The 23,052-nt window shown below is 43.1% G+C and overlaps 1 protein-coding gene across 1 annotated transcript in view; it reads left to right on the top strand.

Annotated features, from left to right (window-relative positions):
• The window catches only part of LOC109883887 (decorin-like), a 35,015-nt gene extending 16,266 nt beyond the window's left edge, over window positions 1–18,749 (top strand). Inside the window, exons 3-8 of the mRNA XM_031797473.1 lie at window positions 9,004–9,116; window positions 11,727–11,940; window positions 12,989–13,102; window positions 14,108–14,201; window positions 16,169–16,307; window positions 16,604–18,749. Coding sequence (XP_031653333.1) covers window positions 9,004–9,116; window positions 11,727–11,940; window positions 12,989–13,102; window positions 14,108–14,201; window positions 16,169–16,307; window positions 16,604–16,804 — 875 coding nt within the window. The 3' untranslated portion in view covers window positions 16,805–18,749. The remainder of the gene's footprint in view (window positions 1–9,003; window positions 9,117–11,726; window positions 11,941–12,988; window positions 13,103–14,107; window positions 14,202–16,168; window positions 16,308–16,603) is intronic.
• The last annotated feature ends 4,303 nt before the right edge of the window (window positions 18,750–23,052 follow it).

Genomic DNA, 23,052 nt, shown 5'->3' on the forward strand with positions numbered 1-23,052 from the left:
AATTACTAATTACTTCTCCAAAATTGTAATCAGTAACGTAACTTTTGAATTACCCAAACTCAGTAACGTAATCTGATTACATTATGTTACTTTTAGATTACTTTCCCCTTAAGAGGCATTAGAAGAATGTAAAAATGTATGTTACCAATTGAACATCATCTATTGCAGGATAAATCAGTGTTAAAGTTTACATAACGGGCCATAGATGGATCTTAAATTTTACTTTATGGGTTGGTTATGTTGGCTTCTTCTAACCCATTGCTTTCTCCTACAAAAAAGAATAATATGATTAAATTATATCTTTATATTAAAAACCAAAGTCTATCAGAAATCCAGTCATTCCAATAAATGTTATACCACTTGATCGTTAAGAATAGGACTTGGAAATATGGAAGTATAGATTAGCCAAATAGTTTTACCTGAGCATGACCCTAAAAAGAAGGACTTATTAGCGAGCCCTACTCTGTTGTTTATGATTTTGTGGTCATGGAGGACTAATTGGGCTCGTTGATTCGAGTTGAACAATAAATGCTATGCTCATGGAATGGCTTGCTTTGAGCACTACCGAAAGTGCTATTTACATGTGAAAGATGAATGTCATATGCTGCATTAGCTATTGGCCTATTGTTTACCTTTTTGTTGGTGACACTTTGATATCTTGATAATATGCAATTATCAGCAAATCCACAGATGAAACAATAAAACGGCTGCCCCGCCTCTGTTTTGGTTCAAAGCTGAGGGATGGGCCTGGAGTGATATAACCACTCTCAGATTAATATTTGTAAAAATGTTTTATCCATGGTATAAGGCTAATGTTTACAAACATTGGAGTAAAACAAGCTTATATTCTTGGTTCTGATGGAGTGTGACAGTTGAACTAAGCTCATGAGGCATTTATAAGTTATATTCTTCAAAAATCAATGGACATACTGTATATATAATTTATACGTCCAGAAATGGATGTAGCAACTACAGATTGCCCCTTTAAGTATATCAAAGGTGTGCAAGTGTGAGCATGTGTCCATTAGGCCTATGGATTTATAAATTTTTTTCAGCATGAATTAGATTGAGCAATAAATGCACCCACATTTATTTCATAGTCTTGGATCCACACTATGCAGCTGTTGCAAGAACACATTTTTCACTGGCTGTCCACTGGTTTCAAAAACAATGATTGAGAGACAGCTTAAACTTCTTGAATTGATACATTATTGGGTTCAAATACACATTTAGATTTGTGAACAGCCATCCACAACAACCGCAATCCATAAGGTGCAAATAGCTAAAAGAGAGAGCAGCAGTGTGACTCACATCAATGCGCTGTGTAGATATCAATAATAAGTGATATCCGTATCACCGTACACTACACCACTACTGTCATCCTTACCTCCAGGCGTTTATTCAAGTTGGATAATCTTTGGATGCCGACAGCAGTCACACCATTGGAAGACATATGTTGGGCTGTAGCCTACAAAACCTTTTCCTGCTCTTTTCCCACGATCCATCAAACACATTTGGTGTGTCGTCATAGCTCATATAAATGTCATTGAGAAAACAGAGAAATGTCAAAGATGTATTTTTTCAAATATCCTGAATTAAAAAGTAATCCTTAAAGTAATCATCTAGTTTTTCAAAAGTATCTGTAATCGATTTACTATATTACATGTAATCCGTTACTCCCCAACCCTGGTGGTGCACTATCAAAACAGATTCCTTTCTTTCTGAGTTAGGAAATTAGGTTTAATGAACACAAGGCTCTTCATAAAAAAATGCTCAGTTTCATTAAAGTTTAGATTAAAAACAGGCTGATGTTACAGTCGTCAAAGACCTTCATCCGACAGGGATATAAGGTTCCCAGTTACCTTGAACTATCCTATCTAGGAGTTTGATTTAATGGGTCCCTATGTGTCAACAGGTGCTGTGGATGACAGAAGCCCTTCTTTTTCCCAATGCTCTAACTGAACTGAGTGATTACTAGTGTTGCTGACAGACGTAGCTACACTGTGCTGCTGTGAATGGACAACATAATGGAAAACTCACGCTCAACTAAGGGACAATCAGACCCATAATGACTGAACAGACCTTCCCCTCACAAGGAGAGAAAGTTACAGTACACTCCCCAAATAAAGGATTGCAGGGCGGAAATTGTATAAACGTTGCAATTAATTATTGGATGTGCTGAAAGCATGAGGGCGAGAGGCCAGGTCAAACATATGCTTGATATCACATTAATTTGGCTTTTATTGAAATTGCTACAATAAAGGGACTATGTTGGCATTCAGCTCCTATTTTTCTAGTCTGCCACTTGTCAAGAGGTCATCTTACCGTGCCAGTATCTCAACAAGAACAGAGCGTACTATCTCAACCTCTGGTTTCTCTCACTTACTTACTGTATGTATCAGCCAAGCCGACTTTCTTAAATGAATAATCTGCAGAGCACTGAGACGATCTGACCAGCCATTTTACCCGTGACATTGCTATGGAAATGCTCCCAAGTTTGAACAAACTAATTCACTTAATATATTTTTGGGGAAGATTCCAATCAAATCAAATCAAATTGTATGAGTCACATGTGCCGAATACAACCTTACAGTGAAATGCTTACTATCCATCCCCTAACCGACAGTGCAGTTTAAAGAAATACGGAGAAGAATAAGAGATAAAAGTAACAAGCAATTAAAGAAGAGCAGTTAAATAACAATATATACAGGGGAGTGCAGGTACAGAGTCAATGTGCGGGGGCACCGGTTAGTTGAGGTAGTATGTACATGTACGTAGGGTTTATTAAAGTGACTATGCATAGATGACAACAGAGAGTTGCAGCGGTGTGGAGACAGGAGGGTAGGGGGGGGGGGGGGGATGCGAATAGTCTGGGTAGCCATTTGACTAGATGTTCAGGAGTCTTATGGCTTGGGGGTGGAAGCTGTTTAGAAGCCTCTTGGACCTAGACTTGGCCCTCCAGTACCGCTTGCCATGTGGTAGCAGAGAGAATAGCCTATGACTAGGGTGGCTGGAGTCTTTGACAATTTTTAGGGCCTTCCTCTGACACTGCCTGGTATAGTGGTCCTGGATGGCAGGAAGCTTGGCCCCAGTGATGTACTGGGCCGTTCGCACTACCCTCTGTAGTGCCTTGCGGTCGGAGGCCGAGCAGTTGCCATACCAGGCAGTGATGCAACCATGCTCTCGAAGGTGCAGTGGTAGAACCTTTTGAGGATCTGAGGACCCATGCCAAATCTTTTCAGTATCCTGAGGGGGAATAGGCTTTGTCGTGCCCGCTTCACAACTGTCATGGTGTGTCAAGGAACGACTGGAACCTCTCAACCTGCTTCACTGCAGCCCCATCGATGAGAATGGGAGTGTGCTTGGTCCTCTTTTTCCTGTAGTCCACAATCATCTCCTTTGTCAAATCAAATTTTATTTGTCACATACACATGGTTAGCAGATGTTAATGCGAGTGTAGCGAAATGCTTGTGCTTCTAGTTCCGACAATGCAGTAATAACGAACAAGTAATCTAACTAACAATTACAAAAAAAAAACTGCTGTCTTATACACAGTGTAAGGGGATAAGGAATATGTACATAAGGATATATGAATGAGTGATGGTACAGAGCAGCATAGGCAAGATACAGTAGATGATATCGAGTACAGTATAACATATGAGATGAGTATGTAAACAAAGTGGCATAGTTAAAGGGGCTAGTGATACATGTAGTACATAAGGATGCAGTCGATGATATAGAGTCCAGTATATACGTATGCATATGAGATGAATAATGTAGGGTAAGTAACATTATATAAGGTAGCATTGTTTAAAGTGGTTAGTGATATATTTACATCATTGCCCATCAATTCCCATTATTAAAGTGGCTGGAGTTGAGTCAGTGTCATTGACAGTGTGTTGGCAGCAGCCACTCAATGTTAGTGGTGGCTGTTTAACAGTCTGATGGCCTTGAGATAGAAGCTGTTTTTCAGTCTCTCGGTCCCAGCTTTGATGCACCTGTACTGACCTCGCCTTCTGGATGACAGCGGGGTGAACAGGCAGTGGCTCGTGTGGTTGATGTCCTTGATGATCTTTATGGCCTTCCTGTAGCATCGGGTGGTGTAGGTGTCCTGGAGGGCAGGTAGTTTGCCCCCGGTGATGCGTTGTGCAGACCTCACTACCCTCTGGAGAGCCTTACGGTTGAGGGCGGTGCAGTTGCCATACCAGGCGGTGATACAGCCCGCCAGGATGCTCTCGATTGTGCATCTGTAGAAGTTTGTGAGTGCTTTTGGTGACAAGCCGAATTTCTTCAGCCTCCTGAGGTTGAAGAGGTGCTGCTGCGCCTTCTTCACGATGCTGTCTGTGTGAGTGGACCAATTCAGTTTGTCTGTGATGTGTATGCCAAGGAACTTAAAACTTGCTACCCTCTCCACTACTGTTCCATCGATGTGGATAGGGGGGTGTTCCCTCTGCTGTTTCCTGAAGTCCACAATCATCTCCTTAGTTTTGTTGACGTTGAGTGTGAGGTTATTTTCCTGACACCACACTCCGAGGGCCCTCACCTCCTCCCTGTAGGCCGTCTCGTCGTTGTTGGTAATCAAGCCTACCACTGTTGTGTCGTCCGCAAACTTGATGATTGAGTTGGAGGCGTGCGTGGCCACGCAGTCGTGGGTAAACAAGGAGTACAGGAGAGGGCTCAGAACGCACCCTTGTGGGGCCCCAGTGTTGAGGATCAGTGGGGAGGAGATGTTGTTGCCTACCCTCACCACCTGGGGGCGGCCCGTCGGGAAGTCCAGTACCCAGTTACCCAGGGTCTCGAGCTTGATGACGAGCTTGGAGGGTACTATGGTGTTGAATGCCGAGCTGTAGTCGATGAACAGCATTCTCACATAGGTATTCCTCTTGTCCAGATGGGTTAGGGCAGTGTGCAGTGTGGTTGAGATTGCATCGTCTGTGGACCTATTTGGGCGGTAAGCAAATTGGAGTGGGTCTAGGGTGTCAGGTAGGGTGGAGGTGATATGGTCCTTGACTAGTCTCTCAAAGCACTTCATGATGACGGATGTGAGTGCTACGGGGCGGTAGTCGTTTAGCTCAGTTACCTTAGCTTTCTTGGGAACAGGAACAATGGTGGCCCTCTTGAAGCATGTGGGAACAGCAGACAGGTATAGGGATTGATTGAATATGTCCGTAAACACACCGGCCAGCTGGTCTGCGCATGCTCTGAGGGCGCGGCTGGGGATGCCGTCTGGGCCTGCAGCCTTGCGAGGGTTAACACGTTTAAATGTCTTACTCACCTCGGCTGCAGTGAAGGAGAGACCGCATGTTTTCGTTGCAGGCCGTGTCAGTGGCACAGTATTGTCCTCAAAGCGGGCAAAAAAGTTATTTAGTCTGCCTGGGAGCAAGACATCCTGGTCCGTGACTGGGCTGGATTTCTTCCTGTAGTCCGTGATTGACTGTAGACCCTGCCACATACCTCTTGTGTCTGAGCCGTTGAATTGAGATTCTACTTTGTCTCTGTACTGGCGCTTAGCTTGTTTGATAGCCTTGCGGAGGGAATAGCTGCACTGTTTGTATTCGGTCATGTTACCAGACACCTTGCCCTGATTAAAAGCAGTGGTTCGCGCTTTCAGTTTCACACGAATGCTGCCATCAATCCACGGTTTCTGGTTAGGGAATGTTTTAATCGTTGCTATGGGAACGACATCTTCAACGCACGTTCTAATGAACTCGCACACCGAATCAGCGTATTCGTCAATGTTGTTATCTGACGCAATACGAAACATCTCCCAGTCCACGTGATGGAAGCAGTCTTGGAGTGTGGAGTCAGCTTGGTCGGACCAGCGTTGGACAGACCTCAGCGTGGGAGCTTCTTGTTTTAGTTTCTGTCTGTAGGCAGGGATCAACAAAATGGAGTTGTGGTCAGCTTTTCCGAAAGGGGGGCGGGGCAGGGCCTTATATGCGTCGCGGAAGTTAGAGTAACAATGATCCAAGGTCTTTCCACCCCTGGTTGTGCAATCGATATGCTGATAAAATTTAGGGAGTCTTGTTTTCAGATTAGCCTTGTTAAAATCCCCAGCTACAATGAATGCAGCCTCCGGATAAATTGTTTCCAGTTTGCAGAGAGTTAAATAAAGTTCGTTCAGAGCCATCGATGTGTCTGCTTGGGGGGGGATATATACGGCTGTGATTATAATCGAAGAGAATTCTCTTGGCAGATAATGCGGTCTACATTTGATTGTGAGGAATTCTAAATCAGGTGAACAGAAGGATTTGAGTTCCTGTATGTTTCTTTCATCACACCATGTCACGTTGGCCATAAGGCATACGCCCCCACCCCTCTTCTTACCAGAAAGATGTTTGTTTCTGTCGGCGCGATGCGTGGAGAAACCCGTTGGCTGCACCACTTCGGATAGCGTCTCTCCGGTGAGCCATGTTTCCGTGAAGCAGAGAACGTTACAGTCTCTGATGTCCCTCTGGAATGCTACCCTTGCTCGGATTTCATCAACCTTGTTGTCAAGAGACTGGACATTGGCAAGAAGAATGCTAGGGAGTGGTGCACGGTGTGCCCGTCTCCGGAGTCTGACCAGAAGACCGCCTCGTTTGTCTTGATCACGTTGAGGGAGTTGTCCTGGCACCACACGGCCAGGTCTCTGACCTCCTCCCTATAGGCTGTCTCGCTGTTGTCGGTGATAAGGCCTACAACACTGTTGTATCATTGGCAAATTTAATGATGGTGTTGGAGTCGTGCCTGGCCATGCAGTCATGAGTGAACAGGGAGTACAGGAGGGGGCTGAGCACGCACCCCTGAGGGGTCCCTGTGTTGAAGATCAGCGTGGCGTATGTGTTGTTACCCTCCCTTACCACCTGGGGGCGGCCCGTCAGGAAGTCCAGGATCCAGTTGCAGAGGGAGGGGTTTAGTCCCAGGTTTCTTAGCTTATTGATGAGCTTTGAGGGCACTATGGTGTTGAACGCTAAGCTGTAGTCAATGAATAGCATTCTCACATAGGTGTTCCTTTTGTCCCAGTTGGAAAGAGCCGTGTGGAGTGCAATAGAGACTGCATCATCTGTGTTTCTGTTGAGGCGGTATGCAAATTGGAGTGGGTCTAAGGGTTTCTGGGATGCAGGTTACCTTAGTGTTCTTGGGCACAGGCACGGTGGTGGTCTGCTGGTGTTACAGACTCGGACAGGGAGGGGTTGAAAATGTCCATGAAGACACTTGCTAGTTGGTCAGCGCATGCTCGCAGTACACGTCCAGGTAATCCGTCTGGCCCTGCGGCCTTGTGAATGTTGACCTGTCTAAAGATCTTACTCACATCGGCTGCAGAGAGCATGATCACACAGTCTTTCGGTTGTGCTTGGGACCAGTGAGTGTGACCAGAGGCACTGTAAATACATCCATTACACACAGGTGGCTCATAACAGAAGTCTGTTGTCTGCTATTCAAACCTTCCAGAGGACAAAAACCCTGATACTAAACATCTCAACCAGACTTTCCTGCGACCTGCCTCTCAGTAACTGACCTCTCATCCCTGTATCCCTCTCCTAAACGTAGAGAGAAGGCGATGGATGGAAAAGGGGAGTGAGTAGATGAGAAAGAGACGTGATGGAAGGGTGAAGGGATATGAGAGAAGGACATGAGGAGTGAGAGAAGATATTAAGTGGGAGATGGAGAGAGGGAGCACAGTGGTGATATGCTGCACAGTGAGAGCCTACAGACAGCTGTGTGGAGGATTGTGGGGCTTGGGCAGGGTAGGAGAAACTGATAGAAAAGCCATCTGAGCTGAAGAGAATGTTTGTGCTCAAAGCTTTTAAGCCAAAGTGTGTCTGCATATGTGGAGTTTAAAAGACACAGCTTTTAAGCCCTGAATAACTAAACAGCTATTCCAGAGACAACCGCCGTCTTCTAGAATGGAAACTAGCCATGTGAACCTTGACCCTTAGACATTGTGTTGATGACTTGTGGTAGCTCTCTGTGTTCGCCCTCTATTTAAAACAATACCAATAGAATAGAATAGAGTAGAATATGGAATAATAGAATAGAATGGAATGGAATAGAACACAACAGAATAGAATAGAATGTAATAGAACACAATAGAATAGAAAATAATAGAATAAAACAGAATAGAATAGAATAGAACACAATAGAATAGAATGGAATAGAATATAACAGAACAGAACAGAATATAATAGAAAAGTTTGAATAGAACAGAATAGAACAGAATCATATTACACAAAAATACATAATTTACCCAATACATCTACATGGTGTATACATCACCCCATCTCATAATTCCCTCAGTGTTCTCCCTCAGAACATATGGTTCTGGTTTACCAGTCATATAGACAGATGACATTTACTGTCTCAGTGCCAAATAATGCAATGTACTCTCCAACCCAAACTGCATGCAATGAGGTCAGTGTCCAGGTATGTGGACACTTGAAATTGAGGGAAATTCATTTTGAGTCCCATTTCCACACTGTGTGCCATAGATTGTTTCAATGCTAACTCATGGGGTATCTGGTATCACTCATATCTGGACTATTACCATGAAACACATCATACATTGGTTCTTTGTGGTTATTCACTGTTGACATGCTAAACATTTAGACATTTCTGACTTGCTAACTGGTTGAACGCGGCACATGTATAACTACAACCAGTTAGAAAGTCTGAAATGTCCTAGTTTCCTTGTTCCGACTAGCACGTGAAGACGTCATAATCTCTCGACCACACTTTACTGCGAACTTCATTTCCCATCAGCTAGCAGGCACAGCTGCAGCACAGCTCAGGAAGTCTCCTGTCACCTGGACCAACATACCAAACACACGGCCAAGCGTGCACACTATCTCTCACACACACACACACACACACACTCCTTGTCGTGCCTCATCATGCACACAAATGCTTAAGGCAGGGTGCTATGAAACTAGCTTCAACGGACTGGCCTAGAAGTATCTCTCCTCTCCTTCCTGTTTTGTCTCGGTCTGTGAGTATCTCTACTCTCCTTTCTTTCTTCTGCAGGGCTGAAGAGTGTTCCAGATGAGATCCCAGCAGACAGCACCCTGCTGGACCTGCAGAACAACAAGATCACTGAGATCAAGGAGAATGACTTCAAGACTCTGAAGGGACTCCAAGTAAGAGTTTACCACTCAATATGTCCCCTCCACTAAACACTCAATATGTCCACTAAACACTTGATACTGTATGCCCACTAAACACTCAATATGTCCACGAAACACTCAATATGTCCACTAAACACTTAATACTGTATGCCCACTAAATCATCAATATGTCCACTAAACACTCAATATGTCCACTAAACACTTAATGCTGTATGCCCACTAAACACTCAATATGTCCACTAAACACTTAATACTGTATGCCCACTAAATCATCAATATGTCCACTAAACACTCAATATGTCCACTAAACACTCAATATGTCCACTAAACACTTAATACTGTATGCCCACTAAACACTCAATATGTCCACTAAACACTCAATATCTCCACTAAACACGCTATATGTCCACTAAACACTCAATATGTCCACTAAACACTGAATGCTGTATGCCCACTAAACACTCAATATGCCCACTAAACACTCAATATGTCCACAAACACTCAATATGTCCACTAAACACTCAATATGTCCACTAAACACTTAATACTGTATGCCCACTAAACACTCAATATGTCCACTAAACACTCAATATCTCCACTAAACACGCAATATGTCCACTAAACACTCAATATGTCCACTAAACACTGAATGCTGTATGCCCACTAAACACTCAATATGCCCACTAAACACTCAATATCTCCACTAAACACTCAATATCTCCACTAAACATGCAATATGTCCACTAAACACTCAATATGTCCACTAAACACTTAATGCTGTATGCCCAGTAAACACTCAATATGTCCACTAAACACTCAATATGTCTACTAAACACTTAATGCTGTATGCCCACTAAACACTCAATATGTCCACAAACACTCAATATGTCCACTAAACACTCAATATGTCCACTAAACACTTAATACTGTATGCCCACAAAACACTCATATGTCCAATAAACACTCAAATATGTCCACTAAACACTCAAAATGCCCACAAAACACTCAACATGTCCACTAAACACATAATATGTCCACTAAACACCCAATTTGTCCACTAAACACTCAATATGTCCACTAAACACTTAATACTGTATGTCCACTAGACACTCAATATGTCCACTAAACACTTAATACTGTATGTCCACTAAACACTCAATATCTCCACTAAACACTCAATATGTACACTAAATACTCAATATGTCCACTAAACACTCAATATCTCCACTAAACACTTAATATATATATATATGTGTGTGTGTGTGTGTGTGTGTGTGTGTGTGTGTGTGTGTGTGTGTGTGTGTGTGTGTGTGTGTGTGTGTGTGTGTGTGTGTGTGTGTGTGTGTGTGTGTGTGTGTGTGTGTGTGTGTGTGTGTTCTATTTTTGGAGTGCTGATTTCCTGATCACATTCCAAACCACTAACATGTTTAACTAACATGTTTAACTCGGATCAAAGATCCTAAAAATAGTCTACCAAAGGAAACAGCACTGTAAACATTTGTTTTAACCACAGGAATCCAGGTACCAATGTGCCATGGAAACTATTCTCCTCTGGGCCATCGCGTGACCTCTCTACACGTGTATAGCTTTCTGACCTGTAATAAATAGCCTACCTCTGTGAAACGGCCCACACTATTTCTACCCCCGTACATTAGTTGTTCTCTCCAGGGGGAATTTTCTGTATTCTCCATTCTTCCACCCCCGTCTGCAGCCTTGAGTAAGGAACGGTCCACTAGAGACACAGCAATTTCTCTTGCGAAATTTCACAGAAATTGCCTCCAATCACAACAACCCTGGCGCCTGTACTCTTTAAGACGAGGTCCAAGGGTGTGTTGGGCTTACTGAACAGACGTTAAAAACAATCTCACATTTCAGTTACCTTGGATACGTTCAATTGAGTCAGTCCATACTTGGGAAATGTAATCAAACAGTCTGCAATAGGTCTAGAACATCGTATTTTGTTGATGTCAAGTGTTTAAGATGCTCGTCGACTAGTACAAAATAGCCTAAAATAGTCCAGTCTGTTTGTGAAGCAATTTTTGCAACCTCACTATGATATAATGAAAAGTCTGCCTTCAATTACTTCATTTTACACACATAAACAATGATCACATACACCGACGGGAAGTTGTAGCCACATTAAAGTAGCCAGTGACGAAACAAATTTCAGAGTAACACATTGGGGCGCCAGGGTAGCCTAGTGGTTAGAGCGTTGGACTAGTAACTGAAAGGTTGCAAGTTCGAATCCCTGAGCTGACAAGTTACAAATCTGTCGTTCTGCCCCTAAACAGGCAGTTAACCCACTGTTCCTAGGCCGTCATTGAAAATAAGAATTTGTTCTTAACTGACTTGCCTAGTTAAATAAAGGTAAAATTAAAAATTGCTAATGATAATAGTGATATATTGCAATAATGAAAAAGCAATCTCAAATAGAAAAAGCAATCTCAAATAGAAAAAGCAGTTGCCCAATTGCACATTAGCATAAATATCTACATAGTAATTAGCATTACCACAAACATACTCATTATAATTAGCATAAACATATAAATGATAATTAGCTAAACATACACATTAGCGTTAGCTTAAATATAACAGGGATTGTTCTCTCTCCAATCTCCCCAGACCCTGATCCTGGTGAACAACCAGATCACCACAATCCACCCCAAGGCCTTCCTTCCCCTGGGCAAGCTGCAGCGCCTCTACCTCTCCAAGAACCACCTCAAGGAAATGCCCGCCAACATGCCCAAGAGCCTGCAGGAGCTTCGCATCCACGAGAACGAGATCACTAAGATCAAGAAGGCCTCCTTCGAGGGCATGGCCCAGGTCATCGTCATGGGTATGAACCAGACCTGGGTTCAAATAATATTAGAAATCTTTCAGATATTTTGTGCCCTTGCTTTAGCCTGCCTGGATTGCCTTAATGACAAGTTTGTTTTCTTCTGTTGGGTGCATGGTGAACTCAACCCATCCCTTGTTCTGTACTCAAATTCCAAACGATAGAACTAGTCTAATCCTTTACACACATATACCGTACACACAGTCACTTGAACATGTTTCCTTAATTGACTGTACAGTAGCAATATGACAGGAGCAAGTTAACAAGTTTTCAGCTAAAAAGTACACTAAAACATTACAGTCAGAGACTGATGATCAAAGTGTTGTGTAACCATGAATTACAACGTGTCAGTGTTTTAGAGAGTGCCAGCAATCGCCTACAGAGAGGAAGGGTTGGTTCATTGCTTGCAGAGTGGAGAGTGGAATTTGAAGGTGCCAGCAGCAGAGAGAGTGACAGAGTGTGTGCGTGTGTGTGTGCGTGCGTGTGTGTGTGTGCGTGTGTGCGTGTGCGTGTGCGTGTGCGTGTGTGTGTGTGTGTGTGTGTGTGTGTGTGTGTGTGTGTGCGTGCATGTGTGCGTGTGTGCGCGTGTGCGTGTGTGTGTGTGTGTGTGTGTGCACATGTATACATTTATTTATAATGTCTCTATTCTGGTGTGTGTTACATTCCCTCTCAGAATGTAAAGTATCTCATTACAGCATAGCTGAAGTACTGGAGCGGTATGCCCTAAACACACTGATCCTCAGATTATATCCCCAGTGTGACAAATCGGCCAATCCAGCGAGGCTAAAGGACAGGGCTTATGGACAATATCCCACGCCGGCCGCAAACCATGTTTATACATGAGTCAGGTTGAGATTCCCGTAACACACCGGGACTGGAATGTGGTTAATGGACCTTTTTTTTCCTCTGTTTTCTTTTCTGTCTCCTCCCCTGATTGTCTACCTCTATTTATCTTCCTCTCTGTCTCTCTCTTGCCCTCTCTTTATTTCTGCTCCCTCCATCTCCCTTAATTCTCTCTCTGTCTCTCTCTCCCTCCTTCTCTTTCCAGAGCTCGGCTCCAACCCCCTGAAGAGTGCAGGGGTTGAGGCTGGGGCGTTCGGGGCCCTGAAGAAGGTCTCATACATCCGCATTGCAGACACCAACCTGACAGAGATCCCCAAAGGTACTGCCCTCTCTGGTCACCCCATCACAAATCATCCTTCCTTCCAGTCCCTTGAAGGGATCATAGGAAATCTAACACAAGGCTAGGTATGAGATCCATTACATAGCTTTCACCTATCCAGCCATGTCAGATCCTTTCACTGTGAGGATCCAACTAAAGAATATGGAAAATAACATGTCATTTCAATAAAGGATGGCTGTAAGGATTTTGACCACACTACAACAACAAAAGATGTATTCAACATACTGTATAATTCTAAGGCAACCAGCTGCAATGGGATTGTGAAAATGTTTGTTGAGCAAACTCACAACAATAGTTGGTGTGTGAACATTTTGTTGAGCAAACTCACAATTGCAACTTAATGCCTTTCAATTGTACGTTGAATCAACATCTTTTTTTTTACAGTGCAGGGGCTGAATCTCTATTTTCAACCAGGACTGGTTTGAATACTTCACAGCTCAATAGCTCCAGCTAAAACAAAGGAATTCAAGTTAACAGCGAGGATCTCTTACTCAATCGACCACAGCCAAAATCATCAATCATCTTGCACTGCAAGAATGCACATGTGGATTCATAGGCTCCACTGAACAATGGATACAGTGTGGAACCAAGACAGGAAAACTAAAACAGCATATTCATTCAAAGGCGTGTAAGATGAATGTTATCTGGTCCATTGTGGGAATCTGGCAACCAGTTCAGATGGAATAGTACTCAGAGAGAGATCCTCTAATCTAATGCTTTAATAGGAATAGAAGGGATGAAGGATAGGCCTCTGGATGTTAGAGGCTGCGTCTGAGTTTGCATCCTATTCCCTATAGTGCACTATTACCTTGTCAAAAGTAGTGCACTAGGGATTAGGGTGCCATTTCAGATGCATTAGACTTAGTATGGATTCAGAGTCCTACTGGCATACTGTACGTAGACTTACCTTCCCCTCACCATAACTGCTGCGGTTTCCCCGGTTGTTTGTCCTCTCGTCACTGTCTCTCTCCTGTGGGTTGCCAGGTCTGCCCTCCTCCCTCTCCGAGCTCCACCTGGACAGCAACAAGATCACCAAGGTGCAGGCGGACAACCTGAAGGGCCTCAAGAACCTGGCTAAGTAAAGATGTTTCAACACTTCTACTCAATGTTTCAAAAAAAAAAAGTCAAAAACGGTTGATAAATGCTCTTGACGAGGACAAAGCATGCTTACAGTATTCTTCTTCACTGGATTTGATGAGTGGGTCAACACTTCATAAGTAGTCCTGTAGTGGGATATTGGGTCATCTCTAGACAACAGTGCCCCGCACACACACACACACACACACACACACACACACACACACACACACACACACACACACACACACACCCTAGTATGTATTTCAAACCTCAGCAACAATCCTGGGTTAGTTCAGTTATATAAGGAGTATTTGAATGATGCGGTGCTTCTTGGCTTTGTTTTTTGTACCACATCGTCTCATTCACTAGGGAGGTTAGACTGGAGCAGCATGTCCAAAACTCCCTGTCTGCCCTGTACTCTGCTGCTAGTACTGTCTCTCTCTCTCGGTGTGTCTCTCTGTGTCTCTCTCTGTGTCTCTCTGTGTGTCTCTGTCTCTCACTCTCCCACTCTCTGTCTCTCTCTCTCTCTCTCTCTCTGTCTCTCTCTCTCTCTCTCTCTCTCTGTGTCTCTCTCTCTGTCTCTCTGTGTGTCTCTCTGTGTCTCTCACTGTGTCTCTCTGTGTGTCTCTGTCTCTCACTCTCCCACTCTCTGTCTCTCTCTCTCTCTCTCTCTGTCTCTCTGTATGTCTCTCTGTGTCTCTCTCTGTGTCTCTCTGTGTGTCTCTGTCTCTGTCTCTCTCTCTGTCTCTGTCTCTGTCTCTGTCTCTCTCTCTCTCTCTCTCTCTCTCTCTCTCTCTCTCTCTCTCTCTCTCTCTCTCTGTGTCTCTCTCTGTGTCTGTGTCTCTGTCTCTCACTCTCACTCTCTGTCTCTCTCTCTCTCTCTCTCTCTCTCTCTCTCTCTGTGTGTGTCTCTCTGTGTGTCTCTCTGTGTGTCTCTCTCTCTCTCTCTCTCTCTCTCTCTCTCTCTCTGTCTCTCTGTGTGTCTCTCTGTGTGACTCTCTGTGTCTCTCTGTCTCTCTCTCACCCTCTCTCTCTATCTCTCTCTGTGTCCCTCTCTCTGTGTCTCTCTCTCTGTTTCTCTCTTGCACGCACTCTCTCTCTCTTTCCCTCTCTCTCTCTCTCTCTCTCTCTCTTCCTTCGTCATCACTCAGTTGTCCACTCTGCTCAACGCTGAGTGCGTTCTGCAATTGGAGTCCACTGCTGTATTTGTGGAAAGTCGCCAGGGCTTGAGAAAGAGCTATACATCAGTACCAGATCTAAACCAACCAGACAGACTCACTCAGAGAACCCAACCTCTGGTTCTCTCTCACCCCTTGTGGCTGTGCCTGTCAGAGCTCTCTCACTCTGTCACTCTCTCTCTGTCTCTCACTCTCTGTCTCTCATTGAGACATTGGGGGCGTTGATTTATCAAGGCATTATGTGTTTGAGAGTTTTGACCAAATTGATATGAAAGCAATGTTTCTGAAAATCAACAGCTTGGTTTATAAGATCACCACTTCGAGGACAGGAAAAGACTCATGCCAAAGTAGGTAGACTAAACAACAGAAATATCCTTTCATGCAGTACAAGGCAGTTTATTTTGGAAGAGCTACAGGATTCACAGAAAATATTATTTTCCATATTCTGGATCGGCAACACGTTCGCTAGCGAGTATTTCATTTTGTCAACGAAGTTGGTCCCTTGGCAAAAATAAAGCCTCTTTCTCATTTGCTAGTCTACATTCTGCCCATGGTTTTCATTGGCAGAAAAACAGTTTGTGTCTTTCCCATTGGATGTTTTCTTTCCCTCATTTGTTTTTATACATTCTGTACATTGGGACTTGTAGGGACAGCTCAGGGCTTCATGCCCTCTTTTATCTCTCTTCTTCTGTACCTCTGTCTCATTGGCTCGTTTACACATTGTGTCTCTTTCCCATTGGCTCTGACTCATGCTGTGTCTCTTCCCATTGGCTGGTTTGTCTCCTAGGCTGGGTCTAAGCTACAATGAGATCAGCCAGGTGGAGAACGGTTCTCTGGCCATGGTTCCTCACCTCAGAGAGCTTCACCTGGACAACAATGCCCTGACCACCGTGCCTGCAGGCCTGCCTGACCACAAGTACATCCAGGTGGGTTCCACCGGACACACAGGTGTCCCGCCACACCTGGGAGAATGGGTAGATGCTTCATGTCCATGAATGTTCCACCTCACACAGGGTTTTCTCAGGAGGGTGTAACCATTACAGATCAATCTCATGATGATGATGATGAAATAAATATTAATAAGTTGATTGACACAGAAATTATTTTCTGCCATTCAACAAAAGGAATTGTGTTAGCTTCATACATGACCTTTCTATATATGCAATGTTCATTTCCAGACATCCCTCCCTCTAACCACTCATTGTGGTTGATATGTTCCCAGGTGATCTACCTCCACAGCAACAAGATAGGGGTGGTGGGAACCCAGGACTTCTGCCCACCGGGCTACAATACCAAGAAGGCCATGTACTCTGGCATCAGCCTGTTCTCCAACCCCGTCCCTTACTGGGAGGTGCAGCCCATCACCTTCCGCTGTGTGTTCGACCGCTCCGCCATCCAGCTGGGCAACTACAGGAAGAAATAGAGAAAAAGTAGTCCACCCCCAGAGAGAGGGAGAGTGTGTGTGTGTGTGTGTGTGTGTGTGTGTGTGTGTGTGTGTGTGTGTGTGTGTGTGTGTGTGTGTGTGTGTGTGTGTGTGTGTGTGTGTGTGTGTGTGTGTGTGTGTGTGTGTGTGTGTGTGTGAACCGCAGCCCCCCATCCACAACACTGATCGGCAACTTTATCCCCATTTTAAAACCATAACGAACATCCAATACAGTTTTAACAGTTACAGTACTTAATGTTTTCATGAGCAAAGACAGAACAGTTACAAAACTCAGTACCAAACCTTCCATAGATGGCTTAGTAATAACTCAAACCAGCTCTGTGTGCAAACAGTTGATTTATAATAGTCCATGTGTAATTTGTACATTTCATATTCTACAACAGTAATCACTGGCATTATCCTGTAACAGGTCTTCCATACACAATAAACTGTCAACTCATGAAATACTGTAACACTACCTCATGGTAGTTATCTGTCAAAAAGCTCAACTTAAAGGGGATGTCACCCACTTTTCAACCTCATTTTCATTATCTCCATTACAATACCATTGTCTACATATGTGAAAATGTCCCATTTCTATGTTTTGTAGAAAACAAATATCAAGTTAAAAAGATATACCCAATGACATCATCAAGAAAATACCATCCCTCTGGCTAGAAACTCGTTGCAGGTTTTGAAAATCACTGTTTTAAAAAAAAATGTTTACTCCTACCCTGTGATGTCACAGAGAAGCATTTTTTTAGGACCTCTCTTATCTTTTTACCCACAGATCATAGACTAAACGTGTCATTTTCACACATGTAGACACTGATATGGTGCTGGAGATAATGAATATGAGGTTGAAAAGTGGCGGAATTGCCCTTTAACAGAAGTCTGTGCAATGGTTTCGAAGTGTGTGCCCTCAGATTGCATGACTGAAATGTTATTTTGTGTGTGAAAGAAACATTATGAAAGACAACAAAATATTTTCAACAACAACAAAAAATATCTATGACCACTTTGAAAATATGTACACGATTAACCCTTTAATACCTCACACATGTCAACTGGTTGAGATTGGCCGAAAAATCTGAATTTGACCGGTGTAGACATGTTGTGTGCAACAAGCCTTTACGTGCATAAGTCTGTGACAATTACAGAAGGTAAGCTGACCTGCGGAGCGGGCAGCCAAAGGGTTAAGTCCTGTCTTAATATCATTAACACCAGCTAGGATACTAGAATGTACTAGAGTATATTACCTGTGTAGTAGCTAGCGTTCAAAGTGTACCTTCACAATATGTCGTACTATTTGAAAGATTTCCGATTTTCTTTCTGTCACATTGTAGTCGATTGCCATGTCTCCTGCTTGCTTCACTGTTGATGTTTGGTTGTTTTGACGAAATGTTCCGACAGTTTAAAGATTTCAGATTTTCCGTCAAGCATTTCTTTCTTCTTCTACACATTCCATTCCCCCATCTGTCATGTAACATCAGCTCCTTACAACCCAGATGAACATAGCTCTTAAAGATGTAGAATAAACAATATATACGTTCCGAAACAGAAGCCATGCCCAAAGATCTATACGCATGCTTTTCTTCTTTTGACTTGAAGCAAGGTTGTGCTTTCTGGAATGACATGTTAATGCCTGTTTTGTTTCTCTTCTTTTCTTCTTTGCCTTTCTTTTCTTCTTTTTATAAGTCTGAAGAGAATTGGAGGCTTGCAGGCGGACTGTCATGCCTTCAGTGCCCATGTTAGTGTGAATGTTTGTATGTATAGACGCTGTATATAAATGCTGTATAAGAAAAACTCTCATTGCTTAAAAGCACAAGCACTTACAGTAGTTCAGACTTAATATATCAGCAATAAAGATGTTCCTCTCTTTTTTTCTGAGCAGGGGCTCTGCCTAAGGCTTCCTGAACCAAATAAAAATACCAATTAAAAAGCAGCATTTTTCTGGGGGTGTCGCCATCAGAGGTCATAACCCTTGGTTGTGTGTGTCATTGTCATAGAGTTGGAAAGAGGGCCCACCTCCTATCTTTTACATTATTGCTTCTGTGATAGCATAGGTTTTGTGGAAAGTGCGGCCTCTAACCAACTCTATGGTCGGTGTGTGGATGTCGCTACTTGCCCTGTCGCTAGATGGAGCTGTAATATCTATCGAGTGTAGTCAAACGAGTGTAGACTTCACAGTGATGGACAAGTTTTCCAGGTGAACAAGGTCATGAGGAGGAACAGGTGAGACCCCGGAGAAAGCAGGTGAGAAAGTATTCACACTGTAATATTCTACAGTCACACACCAAACACAGAGTACTGGAGAGACTCTTAGAAGACTCTTAAAAGTTGAAAGGCCCTCATAACAAGTAAGCATACGTGATTTTGTGCAAAACAACAACTATATCCATTAGGTGAAATATCAATGAGAAATATCAATGTTTTCTGTAGTTGCCAGAACTATTGTTGTGCTGGCTCTCTGTTGAGAAGTTCAGGGAGGGGACTGGACATCTGAAAAAAACAGGATCCAAGGTAAACAGTAAGTGGTGTAATGTAGATATACAGAATAATATTATATCAACAACAAGCTGAAGGCAACAGTAGTGTTAAAAATCACATCGCTTCAGTGAATATGAGCTACATTTATGGATTTTATATTAAATATTTAAATGCGACAACTAATCAAGTAAAATGTAAATTGCCTATGGTTGTGGTTGAATAGTCTTGGGTATCAAGATACATTGTAAATACTGTATATTGTTTAATAGCTGACAGATTTGATACGAGGCCAGTGACACCCAGATAACTGTGGTAAAAAAAAGATTTATCCCCAAAAACATGTCTGCTCTATAGGGGATATCTTCAGTCTTTTTCATGAATCATACTCCCGCAACAGGCAGCATGCCCTGGACCTCACAACATGCAGCATGCCCTGGACCTCACAACATGCAGCATGCCCTGGACCTATGAACTATTGGAAGGTTGTGTTAACAAAGATAGACACTTTAAAACAAGTTTACTCCCTTGACTCTTTAAAAAAAACGTAGGAAACCCGATATATTATATTTACTGTGATAGTAATGATATCATTCATGGTGTAAGATAGGTCTGTAAAGCCTCCATGATTCCTTGCAGATTTGGGTCACTTACACACACTGAGATACCAGACAATACACATATTGCATATTGACAGGGAGATATTTATACAGCAGTGTTTCCCAAACCTCTCTGTGAGTTCTTCCAACTGGTCAACGTATTTTCAAACCTAGATTAAAATCAGGTGCGCTCAGCCTGGCCTCAGAGCCATAGGAAACATACTATACATATAGGCGAGTTGGTTGTTTAGCAACAAAACCAACGCATGCGCAACTATGGGGCAAAATTAGATTGTTGACAACATGTCAACTATATTTAGTCTCCAAATGTTTATTGAAAACAAGTAAATTTGCACAATATGCACTTGTTGTCTCTTAAATACGTTGTTACAGTTGTTGGTTAGCTAGCTAGTGAATTTTAGCCTTATTAGCATTGACATAAAATCCGTCAAAACACCTCAAAACAAGACGTGGTATCAAGAACAAGATTAAACTAGGTGAAACGAGCCACCTATGATTCCCCACATGGCAGCTTGTCATTTTTGCTAGCTTTCTGATCGTTCGGAATGATAACAAAGTACGACTTCCGACCACGTCAATGTGCGTGCATGATTTTTGTGACATTGTCAGCCAACACGTCTATTTCTGAGCACCTCTAAGACATATTATATATACTAATGGTCTAGTTATTTCAGACAGAAAGTATTGAGGTTGGTCGGGGAGGAAGGGTGGATTTAAACTGCGACTGTCTAGCAAAAGGTTGACGTCGGGGACAACTGTAGCATTTTAGCAGGATTGGGTATGTTACTTTCTAAATGTAATCCGTTAGTTACTAGTTACCAGTCCAAAATTGTGAATAGTAATGTAACTTTTGGATTACCCAAACTCAGTCAAATAATCTGACTACTTTCAGTTTCTTTTGGATTACTTTCCCCTTAAGAAGCATTAGAAGAAGACAAAAAAGGCAAACACACAAATGCATTTGGTGTGTCATCATAGTCTCTGACTTTCAAAGTATCTGGAATCCTATTATTGATTGGAATGTTTTTGCTGGTAACGTAACTGATTACAGTTTGTTTGTAATCAAATGGCATGTATCTGACTAAGTAATCAGTTACTCCAAAACGTTGCATTTTAGTTGAACCCTTCCCCTAACCCTTATTCTAACCTTAACCCAATTCACCTCACCTGGATAATATCAGATGAGGGAATGGTACAGTATTCTGGTGTTATGTACTTGTCACAATGGGGCCTGTTATTTAGTGTGTAATACACAGTAATACTAAATGCTCTACAGAATGCTCTTCTCTAACAGAAGGAAAGGTTGGTGCCAAATAAGCCTATTCTACCAGAACACAAATTGCACTGTCCATCATTTCTAGAGAGATTTATGATTTGAATGACTTGCTGTATGATCAAACAAGGTCTTCAATTAAATAACTGTCCATAACATAAGGATTACCAGAGAGCTTTTTGACAGGGCTGGAGCCCCAACCAGTAAGGTGATTGGTGGACGTTATAAGGAAGGTGAAGCATGTAGATCCATGACAGGAGTGCATCAGTGTTGGAGCCTCTGGCAGTGGCACACACACATCTGTTAGTCACACTACAGCGTCATGGGTCTCCTGCCCCTCTCTGTCGCCCCCATGTGGCGGGTATTGGCTTCTCTCCATCGCTCTCTCTGTCGACCCCCTCTGCACACACACACACGTGTGTGTGTGTGTGTGTGTGAGTGAGTGAGTGAGTGAGTGAGTGAGTGTGCATGTGTGTGTATACATAATGCACACACGGGTTGGCAGGTACATGCATGTGTGTGTTATGGCTTGCATCATGTGCATATGTGTGTGTGTGAGGGAGAGACAGGCAGGAAAAGGTGCATGCATGACAGTGTGAATGTCTCTATCCATGTGCCCATGTGTCAGAGTGAAACCGTATGTGTGAGTGAGACTACACTAGCTGTGAGTGAGACTACAGTATGTGTGTGAGTAAGATGACAGTATGTGTGAGTGAGACGACACCAGGTGTGTGAGACTACACTAGGTGTGAGTGAGACGACAGTATGTGTGAGTGAGACTACTGTATGTGTGTGAGTTAGACTACAGTAGGTGTGAGTGAGACTACAGTAGGTGTGAATGAGACTACACTAGGTGTGAGTGAGACGACAGTATGTGTGAGGGAGACTACAGTAGGTGTGAATGAGACTACACTAGGTGTGAGTGAGACTACAGTATGTGTGTGAGTGAGACTACAGTATGTGTGTGCGTGAGACTACAGTAGGTGTGAGTGAGACTATACTAGGTGTGAGTGAGACTACAGTGTGTATGTGAGTGAGACTATACTAGGTGTGAGTGAGACTACAGTATGTGTGTGAGTGAGACTACAGTATGTGTGTGAGTTAAACTACAGTATGTGTGTGAGTGAGACTACAGTAGGTGTAAGTGCGACTACACTAGGTGTGAGTGAGACTACAGTAGGTGTGAGTGAGACTACACTAGATGTAAGTGAGACTACAGTATGTGTGTGAGTGAGACGAAAAGCACAGATCTCTGCAAAAAATACCATAAAACAATCTCTCCATCATGGTAATTTAAAGTAAGTCAACTGCATGTGATGCAATTGCGAGTGGCAGTATTTGGAACACACACTGAATAATTTTCCTTCCTGTCTATTTGAAATGTTATGGTATTTTGATCAGAACAGTGATCTTTTGCATGACAAACATGTTGCCTGGAATGAGCCCAACATATATAGCCGTCAATACAGGGCTAAAATCGAATCATTCTACACCGGCTCGGACGCTCGACAGATGTGGCAGGGCTTGCAAACTATCACGGATTACAAAAGGGAAACCCAGCTGTGAGATGCCCAGCGACGCGATCCTACCAGCAGAGCTAAATGTCTTCAATACTCGCAAGCAACACTGAACCATGCATGAGAGCACCAGCTGTTCCGGAAGACTGTGTGATCTCGCTCTCCATAGCCAATGTGAGTAAGACCTTTAAACAGGTTGACATTCACAAAGCCACAGGGCCAGATGGAATACCAGGATGCATACTCAGAGCATGCTCTGACCAGCTTGCAAGTGTCTTCACTGACATTTAAAATGTTCAAGTTTTAATGTCACGTGCACAAGTACAGTGAAATGCTTTTCTTGCAAGCTCT

Source organism: Oncorhynchus kisutch, linkage group LG19 (assembly GCF_002021735.2).
Source record: "Oncorhynchus kisutch isolate 150728-3 linkage group LG19, Okis_V2, whole genome shotgun sequence".
NCBI classification, from domain to species: Eukaryota; Metazoa; Chordata; class Actinopteri; order Salmoniformes; family Salmonidae; genus Oncorhynchus; species Oncorhynchus kisutch.